The sequence below is a fragment of the Cherax quadricarinatus genome, chromosome 7 (genome assembly GCF_038502225.1).
Source record: "Cherax quadricarinatus isolate ZL_2023a chromosome 7, ASM3850222v1, whole genome shotgun sequence".
NCBI lineage: Eukaryota > Metazoa > Arthropoda > Malacostraca > Decapoda > Parastacidae > Cherax > Cherax quadricarinatus.
The window spans coordinates 59,240,562-59,252,618 of NC_091298.1; the positions used below are offsets into that span (position 1 = coordinate 59,240,562).

Consider the following 12,057-nt stretch of genomic DNA (forward strand, 5'->3'; position numbering starts at 1 on the left):
GTATCCCACTGATAATAAGTGGTTATAGTTTATTCAATATATATTGTATTTTTTTTTTTTTTTAACTTCAGTCCTCTCCCACCGAGGTTACGTGACCCAAAACAGAAGACCCAACTTTATAAAGTTTTCTTTCTACGTTTAGTAATTATACAGTAGGAGGGGTTACTTGCCCCTTTCTTCTGGCATTTTAGTCACCTCTTACAACACGCATAGCTTATGGAGGAAAGATTGTATTTCCCTCCCCCATGGAGATGAAAGGAAATAAATAAGAACAATTAAGAAAATTGAAGAAAATTCAGGTTTTGTGTGTGTGTGTGTGTGTATATATAGTATATATATACACATACATACATATGTACTTGTACATTCATGTGTAGTGTGATCTAAGTGTAAATAGAAGTAGCAAGATGTACCTGTTATCTTGTGTGTTTGAGACAGAAAAAAAAGGCAACAGCAATCCTACCATTATGTAAAAATAATACAGGTTTGCATTTCACACACTTGACAGGACAGTAGTACTTCCCAGGGTGGTTGCCATCTACCGACCTTCTACTTACTATTTAGGTAAATATTTTCATGAAATATGAATTATGATGAGAATTATTCATGCCTTTATTAACCATTTATTTTTATTCTAGGCCTACATTGACAAGCCACTTGTAAGTCAGTTCCTCGACATGGTTCAAAATCTACCTGAATTTGTGTTGGAGTACATCACTTTCTTTGGAAATTTTTCCATGGTAAGTTATTATTTTTGTAATATATCTCGTATAATATTACTTAAAAATTGCTAAATCAATAACAACAGTTGAAGCCTCTTTTTATATCTATGTAGGTATCATAAATGATGACCAGAGTAGGGAACTGTCAAGTTTAATCTACCACACAATGTTTAATTTGTTGAAGTTAATGTGCTAGTCAGCCCCAGTCTAAACATGGAGCAAATATTGTACATTAAACAATATGTTAGGTAAATGGACACAAATGCAACTAATGTGACATTTTATTGTGGTAATGTTTTGCACTTGACAAAGCTCCTGGAAAGTGAAACATTGTCACAATAAAATGTCATGTTACCTGCACCCATGTCCATTTACCTAACATTTTGTCAGTAATTATACCATTATTACCAAGTTGTTGTATGTTGACACTACTACTACTACAAGGTTTTCTTTGCAGATGCCCCAGGACATGTTGCTTTATCAGGACACTCCTTGCAACTTTCACCTGTTTTTGATTGATGGACATCGTGATCTTTTAGCAGACAATGCTTCCAGTATTCTGACTGAGGTGTTGGAGTATGTTTGTGAACAGCATCAGATGGACCTCTTTATTTCTCAGCTTCTTCCTGACTCCTTGCCAGTCATTGCTGTGAGTTCGTTATAAATGATAACACTTTCTTATTTCTGCAAGGCTATTTTGTACGGTGAAATTTTGTCTTATGTTCACCTTATTGCTGTTACCATATAGTACAAGGTAATATTTCCTCTCTATTTTCTCATACATTCAAGAATTTCCATATACAATAGCTATCATATCTCTTTTATTCTCACCTCTCTTCCACTGAGGGCATTTCTGGTGCTTTCAGTCCTTATCAGTACATATCTTAGCTCTGACGCTTTTCTTGCCTGTAGATCCATCTTGTCCTACACAAGCTCTGCAAATTCTACACTTTCCCAGTCCATCCATTTACCTTTAGTGGTATAGACAAACCGACACTATCAGCAGGTTATACAAAAACCCAGCATGACCTAAAAGGAGAAAATCAACCAAACAACTCAAAATAATGACCAAAGACGTAGATGTACTCCATCTCCACAATAGATGACACCATCATAATGTTGTCAGACACAAGCAACCACCCATTTCTTTAATTTGAGCTTTCTGTATCACAGCATAAAAGTTATACATTTCATCAAAATGACTGGAGGCACAGATAAGGAACAGTAAAGAATGAGTGAATACATAGAGACTCAAGAAATTAAGCCCTCCCCATACTGTGACCAATGTCAATCTTTCCTCACAGCTGCAGGAAACATCAACACAACAGTTGCCAGGTTTCACATGATATACCAATGACAAGTGAACCATTAAAGAACTTCAGGTCATCTAGGAAAAATAAGTGACATAAACTGTGAAATGACTATACAGCAGGCTGTAGAAAACTCTGAAGAATATGAAAAACTGAAGAGTAGTAAATCAATAGAATTGTGTATAAGAGAAGGTGATAAGTGTTGCTAATATTGGAAACTTTAAAACAAAAAATTATAAGCTAAATACAGTACTAAAGACTTGACATCACTAGCCTAATTCTACTCCTGAGGTTACAGATATGTAATCATTAGCGCAGTCTTTAAAAGGGCAAAAAATTAGAAGCTAGGAACGTTGCTGCCCAAAATGCTCAGACATGTTAGTGGTTTTCTTTGTACTTAGCATTTTATAAAATCTAAATGACACATTGTAACCATTGCAAAGAAATAAAAATTTGTATATGTATTTGTATTATAATATGATACAGTGTCCCCTTGTTACTGTGTCCAATCTCTGGAACATCCTGGACAAAGACAGGATGTTCCAGAGATTGGACACAGTAACAAGGGGACACAGTTGGAAGTTGAAGACACAGATGAATCACAGGGATGTTAGGAAGTATTTCTTCAGCCACAGAGTAGTCAGTAAGTGGAATAGTTTGGAAAGCGATGTAGTGGAGGCAGGATCCATACATTGCTTTAAGCAGAGGTATGATAAAGCTCACGGTTCAGAGAGAGTGACCTAGTAGCGATCAGTGAAGAGGCGGGGCCAGGAGCTCGGACTCGACCCCCCCAACCTCAACTAGGTGAGTACATGTGCTGGGGGAAACTCTCTCTTGGACTTCTCATGTACAGTAATATAAAACTGATTTTCATGATTCTTCACTAGTAATCGTTTGAGGTTAATTTTAGTTTGTTCGTCATATGTAGGTGTATAAAGGATTTCAGGGAAGCTGGTCACCCAGACTTCAGGTGTCAAGGGAGGAAAGTTATAGTTCCTACATTCTGAAGGAGGGGTGAGGATGTTTTATGTCATGTCATTTTAATTTCAATATCTACTCATTTCTGGCAAGACATCTAGTGAATGAATGATGGTGAAGGTTTCCTTTTTTATAGCTATCATTCTTTTGTGGGAGATGTCCAGTGCAGTAAAAAGAATATAGAATAAGTGTTTACGAAGTTGGCAACCAGAACATGTGGAAAATAACTAAATGAGCTACTGATTTTGATACAGAAAAATACTGTACATACCTTTATGAAAGTTATTTTTTAACTAATTGCAGCCAAACATTGAACTATGATAAGCAGGTGAATTGCCAGGTGCATTTAGATAGCATGTCTATCTCACAATTGGAAGATATAGGATTGAGCCACCACAACTTCATTTGTTGATGTGATCCAGATTATACTGAGCATTGTATCAACATAAAATATTAGTTAATTTGTATATTATTTTTGAATATTAATTTATTGTTGCTTTATTACTCAGTTTGCAAACAAATAGTACACAAATCCCTGTTGATGGTGAATAAAGTGGTCTTTCTTAGTTGTATTTCTTACAGTTCACTTTCATGCCAAATTTTTTTTTTTTTAATAATATTTTGTTTGTTTGACACTTAAAAATCTATTGATATAAAGTGGCAAGTTTTTTGGATTTCATTCTGGTTCCTGTGCAGCAAATGCTACTATGTCATTCATTTATCAATACTTATTTATTCAGTAACTTAGGGAAAAGATCTGGCTTACTTCCAAGAACTTGAGATTACAAATAAACTAATGATCAAGCAGCATTGAATAACTCACACTTTACTTTTCACTTAATGTATTTGTCTTATAAACATTAGGGTGCATAAAAAATGTGATATAGAGGATATTAATACGTAATTTGTAAAACTGATAACCAACTATATATTAACAAGAATCTTCCCTTCAGAATGTAAGCATGGATGTGGATGCAGCTACGCTGGCCCTTCTCATAGACTACATAGCCTGGGATTTCGTTTACATTATTCAAGGCAATTATTTTGAGGGTGATCTTCAAGCTCCTCCATGGATGGATACCAACAAGTGGGAGAAAGTGCTTCTTGAATTAAAAAGCTTGTCTTTCCTAAATTGGTTAGTATTTGTTGATTATAATATAATTATTTTGTGCTAATAACTTGATTGCTTCTGGATTGGTTCTGTTTTGAGATGAATCATGGAATCTGCATCACACTGTTGAAAATGTGAGCTACAAAAGAAAATAATTTGGGAAGGGGGGGTCTATATCACCAGAAAAATATTGTCATAAATGCAGATTTTATAAGTCAGGGTAAGCTGTGTACTGTATATATCCTCAGTATATCTCCATGGGTCAGTGGAACAGAATTCTCCCTCTGTAAGCCATGCATGTCATAAGAGGCGACTAAAATGCCAGGAGCAAGGGGCTAGTAACCCCTTATCCTGTATATATTACTAAAGTTGAAAAGAGAACTTTTTGTTTTTCTTTTTGGCCACCCTGCTTCAGTGGGATACTGAAAGATACTGAAAGAAAGATTTCCATTGAATCATTTTTTCCTGGAATGCAGATTAACTTTGATGTATATGCCAAATCAAATGACTTAATTAAGAGTTGCGGTAACTAATTTGTAAATATCTTCTCTTTATTTATTCCCAGTTACATGGCTTGTGTCTCACGATTCTCAGACTAAAGGTCAAACCTCCATCGTTACTTTCACTGAATAATATAGAGGGGCTTAGTGCTTGATATAGATAACGTACAGTGTATATCAGTAAGATTGAGCTGAGGTGTTTCCTGAGGACTGATAAATAATTCTCTTATGTTAATAAGTTTCTCTTCATTTTATGCTTTTCTTGTATTCTATTTTTTTAGTGATACTGTATTGGTATTTACCAGTATTGATGCAGTACATTACTTGTAATTGTGCAGGCCAGTTAAGGAGGTGCTGACTATAGCTACAGGCTTTGGACTGGACACTGTGAGGATGTACCAGGGTGACCACTATATTGTGCCTGCAGCTGGCTTGGTGTACAATTTGGCATTTCATCTTGCAGAAAGTATTAATGGTATGAGCCTTTAGTTTACTATGCAAATATTCAGGCCTACATGTAGAGGTAACCTCAGAGTCTGCAGCTGTATATCATAAACTTAATAATAATAATAATGATGATAATAATATCTTCTACAAGTACATGTACATGTTTAGGAATGAATGGAGACGAATGGTTTTTGGGATCTGACGAGCTGTTGGAGTGTGAACAGGGTAATGTTTTGTGAAGGGATTCAGGGAAACTTGTTAGTCAGACTTCAGTCCTGGAAATGGGAAGTACAATGCCTGCACTTTAAAGGATGGGTTTAGGATATTGGCAGTTTGGAGGAACATCTAAACTGTCGTATCTGAGTGCCTCTGCAAAGACAGTGATTATGTATGAGGAATGGTGAAAGTGTTGAATGTTGAATGTTTTTTCTTTCTTTTTGGGTCACTCTGCCTCAGTGGGAATGGCCGACATGTTAAAAAAAAGATGTACAAGGTATACAGGCCTAGCTGACAACAGTGACATACTACTATATACAAAGCCACTTCTAATGCTGAGCATTTTGGGCAAATTAGGTCAATTTTGTCCCAGGATGTGACCCACACTAGTCGACTATCACCCAGATACCCATTTTACTGATGAGTAAACATGGACAGTAAGTGTCTTATGGAAACATGTCCTAGCACACTCATAAACTAGTACCATTCAACCTTTTATAACTTATCAGTGACATTTTGTTATTTTTATTGAGTGATCTTGTAACTGGTAATTTTATTATTTTTAACTAGATCCACTTAAAAAAATATATACAATGGAACCTCGGTACTAAAGCTTAATTCATTACAGAAGGCTGTTTGAGTGCCGATCTGTTTGAGTATCAAATGAATTTTTCCCAACCAATTTTTGCTTTGGTTGGCTGTTATCACTATTCTTCATAGGCCCCATGGTGACTTATTTATACAAATAATTTAAAAAAAATGCAAAAACAAAATAGTTTACAGCGAAGTTCTGGCAGGTTGTGTTTGTTTGGTCGAGTGCCGAGGTTCCACTATAGTTTTAGTATTAGTCTAAGTTTGCAAAATGCTGTGTATCCTATGGGCTTTCTAATTATTGTACAATGATCTAAAAAAAATTTGGAAATTTGATTTGAATTTGATTATAAGCAGTTTTTCATAGTATGGGGATAGTCTAGTAATAGTTATAGGAATGGAAATTACTTACAACACTCATGAGTTTTCTTTTGGTCTGTCAGCATGTATGTGTACTGGCTGATTTATTTAGGTGGGAAGTACAATGCCTGCACTTTGAAGGAGGAGTGCGGATATCTTTTGGTGGGAGACAGCCAGTGTGTAAAAAAGAAAAAAGTAACTGATGTAAAAATTTTTAATAAAATGAGCCTATCATGTGACTCCTGTGATTCACAGCAAAAAATGTGTCAACTTATCCTCTTATAATACTATTGTGAAAAAAATATATATTTGCATGTGTATATCTTATATATTTTTGAGTATTGTACAACTATTTTATTTCTATGTAAATCTGTAAGATGTTTCAGTATTTTTATATTTTTTTTTTTTTTTTTTTTCAACAAGTCGGCCGTCTCCCACCGAGGCAGGGTGACCCAAAAAAAAAAGAAAGAAAATCCCCAAAAAGAAAATACTTTCATCATCATTCAACACTTTCACCACACTCACACATTATCACTGCTTTTGCAGAGGTGCTCAGAATACAACAGTTTAGAAGCATATACGTATAAAGATACACAACATATCCCTCCAAACTGCCAATATCCCAAACCCCTCCTTTAAAGTGCAGGCATTGTACTTCCCATTTCCAGGACTCAAGTCCGACTATATGATAGTATGGATAATACATAATTGCAGTGGTTATATTTTTTTAAGCTTGATAAGAAATTAACTGCTTCATATATTTGACAGGTTCAACTGGAGTTCTTGATATAGATATGCTACTGAATGGTCTAGGCACTGTGGAGGCACTTTACAGTCTGGTTGCTCCAAGGATATCCAATCTTGTGGCTTTGATATTATGGTTCCCTGAATCAGAGGTATGTTGTATTTCATTTGTGTTCTGTAGTTCTTTACTTTGGAGAAGTTCTACATGTGTTTATCTGCTACTTTGCAGAAATACTATATAAACTGTTCTGATAATTTCTCAAAGCCTAAACTGTCTCAAAATTTGTCCAACCTCATTTTGAAGACACACATAGTACTGGCTTTGCTGATTATCATTCATTTGTAAGTGAATGAATTTTTTTCTGAGAATTTGTTTGTGTACTCATCTTAATTTCATTCCTTTAATATTTTTTCATTATTATTTTTTCATGAATGTCTTATCCTAGGTTCTCATATTTCTCTTTCTCATTTTAGTCTAAATCACCAACAAAACCTGGCTTTTCATAACTTATTGTATAATGTTTTAGCTGCATAGCTAATCCCTTGTTTTAACCCTTGACTGTCACAACCCCAAATCCTGAGGTGTCTCCTGGTGTCGCAAAATTTAAAAAAAAAAAAAAAAAAATTCTTATGAAATGATAGAGAATCTTTTCCCGATTGTAATAGCACCAAAAGAATGAAATTTGATGGAAAACTGATGGAATTTCACTCTTGTGAATTTAGCGACCTTGGCGATATTTACGAATCGGCGATTTCGCCCGCTTTGAGCCCTATTTTCGGCTAATTCCATTGTTCCAGTTGACCAAACTCATAGCTATTTCTTTAGAACTCCATTTTTTCTATCGATTGAGTACAAGAAGCTGCCCATTTACCAATTTCAACTACCCAGTAACGTGGTCAAAAATTTGCAATTTGGCCAATTTCACAAAAATTAAAAAATACGGCAATTTCAAAATAGGGTCTGGAATGAACAGTGCAGATATTCCTGACTCTAAAAAAATAACATTTTCTATGTTCATCAGTCATGTCTCCAGGCCCCTCTGATATTACTCTTGCTTTTTGTTCTGAATTTTTATTCAAACAAAAAATAAAAGATTTACTGTTATGCAGACTACTGTAATATTATTATAATTGTATATATAATGTCAACCCATTCATGACTGCATATTAGAATGACTACTTGGACATTTATTGGAAAATGACATCATTTGTTTACTTTTGAACATCGGCAAAAATCAAACATTTTCCCTACTTAGAGCTCCAGTTCAAGGTTCTTTTCTTACTAAAACCAATCAAAATCACTTCTACTTCTATAATATGTTTTAAATTTTTTCAAATGAGACCAAGACAATGAGAATACAACCATAAATGCTATACGAAAAAGACCACAAAGTCGTCATTTTAATTAAAAGAAATGGTCAAAGTTATTTTTTTTCTCATTATACACTGCGTGCTGCAGGGTTTTTTTTTGTATGGTGCACACTGACCACACAGACCCATTCTCTCACATGTGGGCCCACCAGCTTTCTCTTGCTTGATTTGAAGCCTCTAGAATTTGAGAATGTATACGTCAAAAACGGTGGCTCATAAGACGTATATATACGACCGAAACAGTCAAAGGGTAAAAAATAAAACACAACAGATGTAATGTTAGCTAGTTGGTACATACATGTAAAACCATTGAAGATTCCCTGGGATATAACATCATTGAACGTTCACTGGTATGTGCTGGTGTGGTGATCAGTACTAATAATATCTTAACTTCAGTAGGCTGCATGATTCATATGATGTTACCTCCTCTAAAAAAATTTGGTTGTGAACTAATTTGCAAAAATTCGTCGAGTAAACGAGGGATGCGATGTTTAAAGTCTCTCATGGAAAAGCCTTCTGCTTGAAAAAAATTATCTGGAAAAGTTAATAGGAAAAACTTAATGTTATGAATGTGTCAGTTATGTATTCCAGGACCTAACTTCATTTCAAATTTATATTGTGGAGTGAAAATGGAAATGGGATACATCCTTCAGTGAAATTGTACTGTATTTTGTAGTTTTTAATTTTTTTTTTTTTTTCAACAAGTCGGCCGTCTCCCACCGAGGCAGGGTGACCCAAAAAAGAAAGAAAATCCCCAAAAAGAAAATACTTTCATCATCATTCAACACTTTCACCACACTCACACATTATCACTGTTTTTGCAGAGGTGCTCAGAATACACAGTTTAGAAGCATACACATACTATAAAGATACACAACATATCCCTCCAAACTGCCAATATCCCAAACCCCTCCTTTAAAGTGCAGGCATTGTACTTCCCATTTCCAGGACTCAAGTCCGACTATATGAAAATAACCGGTTTCCCTGAATCCCTTCACTAAATATTACCCTGCTCACACTCCAACAGATCGTCAGGTCCCAAGTACGATTCGTCTCCATTCACTCCTATCTAACACGCTCACGCACGCTTGCTGGAAGTCCAGGCCCCTTGCCCACAAAACCTCCTTTACCCCCTCTCTCCAACCCTTTCGAGGACGACCCCTACCCCGCCTTCCTTCCCCTATAGATTTATATGCTTTCCATGTCATTCTACTTTGATCCATTCTCTCTAAATGACCAAACCACCTCAACAACCCCTCTTCTGCCCTCTGACTAATGCTTTTATTAACTCCACACCTTTTCCTAATTTCCACACTCCGAATTTTCTGCATAATATTTACACCACACATTGCCCTTAAACAGGACATCTCCACTGCCTCCAACCATCTCCTCACTGCTGCATTTACCACCCAAGCTTCACACCCATATAAGAGTGTTGGTACTACTATACTTTCATACATTCCCTTCTTTGCCTCCATAGATAACGTTTTTTGACTCCACATATACCTCAACGCACCACTCACCTTTTTTCCCTCATCAATTCTATGATTAACCTCATCCTTCATAAATCCATCCGCCGACACGTCAACTCCCAAGTATCTGAAAACATTCACTTCTTCCATACTCCTCCTCCCCAATTTGATATCCAATTTTTCTTTATGTAAATCATTTGATACCCTCATCACCCGGTGGCCTGGTGGCTAAAGCTCCCGCTTCACACACGGAGGGCCCGGGTTCGATTCCCAGCGGGTGGAAACATTTCGACACGTTTCCTTACACCTGTTGTCCTGTTTACCTAGCAGCAAATAGGTGCCTGGGTGTTAGTCGACTGGTGTGGGTCGCATCCTGGGGGACAAGATTAAGGACCCCAATGGAAATAAGTTAGACAGTCCTCGATGACGCACTGACTTTATTGGGTTATCCTGGGTGGCTAACCCTCCGGGGTGAAAAATCCGAACGAAATCTTATCTTATCTTATGTTCACTTTCAACTTTCTACCTTTACAGACATTCCCAAACTCATCCACTAACCTTTGCAATTTTTCTTTAGAATCTCCCATAAGCACAGTATCATCAGCAAAAAGTAACTGTGTCAATTCCCATTTTGAATTTGATTCCCCGAAATTTAATCCCACCCCACTCCCGAACACCCTAGCATTTACTTCCTTTACAACCCCATCTATAAATATATTAAACAACCATGGTGACATTACACATCCCTGTCTAAGACCTACTTTTACCAGGAAGTAGTCTCCCTCTCTTCTACACACCCTAACCTGAGCCTCACTATCCTCATAAAAACTCTTTACAGCATTTAATAACTTACCACCTATTCCATATACTTGCAACATGTGCCACATTGCTCCCCTATCCACTCTATCATATGCCTTTTCTAAATCCATAAATGCAATAAAAACTTCCCTACCTTTATCTAAATACTGTTCACATATATGCTTCAATGTAAACACTTGATCTACACATCCCCTACCCACTCTGAATCCTCCTTGCTCATCCGCACTCCTACATTCTGTCTTACCTCAAATTCTTTCAATTATAACCCTACCGTACACTTTTCCTGGTATACTCAGTAAACTTATTCCTCTATAATTTTTACAGTCTCTTTTGTCCCCTTTCCCTTTATATAAAGGGACTATACATGCTCTCCGCCAATCCCTAGGTACCTTCCCCTCTTTCATACATTTATTAAACAAAAGTACCAACCACTCCAACACTATTTCCCCCCCTGCTTTTAACATTTCTGTCATGATCCCATCAGTTCCAGCTGCTTTACCCCCTTTCATTCTACATAATGCCTTGCGTACCTCCCCCACACTTACATTCTGCTCTTCTTCACTCCTAAAAGATGATATACCTCCCTGGCCAGTGCATGAAATTACTGCCTCTCTTTCTTCCTTAACATTTAAAAGTTCCTCAAAATATTCTCGCCATCTACCTAATACCTCCATCTCCCCATCTACTAACTCCCCTACTCTGTTTTTAACTGCCAAATCCATACTTTCCCTAGGCTTTCTTAACTTGTTAAACTCACTCCAAAATTTTTTCTTATTTTCATTAAAATTTCTTGACAGTGCCTCTCCCACTCTATCATCTGCTCTCCTTTTGCACTCTCTCACCACTCTCTTTACCTTTCTTTTACTCTCCCTATACTCTGCTCTTCTTATAACACTTCTGCTTTGTAAAAACCTCTCATAAGCTAACTTTTTCTCTTTTATCACACCCTTTACTTCATCATTCCACCAATCACTCCTCTTTCCTCCTGCCCCCACCCTCCTATAACCACAAACTTCTGCCCCACATTCTAATACTGCATTTTTAAAACTATTCCAACCCTCTTCAACCCCCCCACTACTCATCTTTGCACTAGCCCACCTTTCTGCCAATAGTCACTTATATCTCACCCGAACTTCCTCCTCCCTTAGTTTATGCACTCTCACCTCCCTCTTACTTGTTGTTGCCACCTTCCTCTTTTCCCATCTACCTCTTACTCTAACTGTAGCTACAACTAAATAATGATCCGATATATCAGTTGCCCCTCTATAAACATGTATATCCTGGAGCCTACCCATCAACCTTTTATCCACCAATACATAATCTAACAAACTACTTTCATTACGTGCTACATCATACCTTGTATATTTATTTATCCTCTTTTTCATAAAATAAAGGCTCCCCATTTACATTTACCCC

The 12,057-nt window shown here is 36.6% G+C and overlaps 1 protein-coding gene across 2 annotated transcripts in view; it reads left to right on the forward strand.

Annotated features, from left to right (window-relative positions):
• LOC128687048 (uncharacterized) overlaps window positions 1-12,057 on the forward strand; it is a 195,726-nt gene that overhangs the window by 53,408 nt on the left and 130,261 nt on the right. For both annotated transcript variants that reach the window (XM_070082543.1, XM_070082544.1), the window contains exons 32-36: window positions 639-740; window positions 1,180-1,371; window positions 3,964-4,145; window positions 4,960-5,096; window positions 7,004-7,131. In XM_070082543.1, the coding sequence (XP_069938644.1) occupies window positions 639-740; window positions 1,180-1,371; window positions 3,964-4,145; window positions 4,960-5,096; window positions 7,004-7,131 (741 nt within the window). The remainder of the gene's footprint in view (window positions 1-638; window positions 741-1,179; window positions 1,372-3,963; window positions 4,146-4,959; window positions 5,097-7,003; window positions 7,132-12,057) is intronic.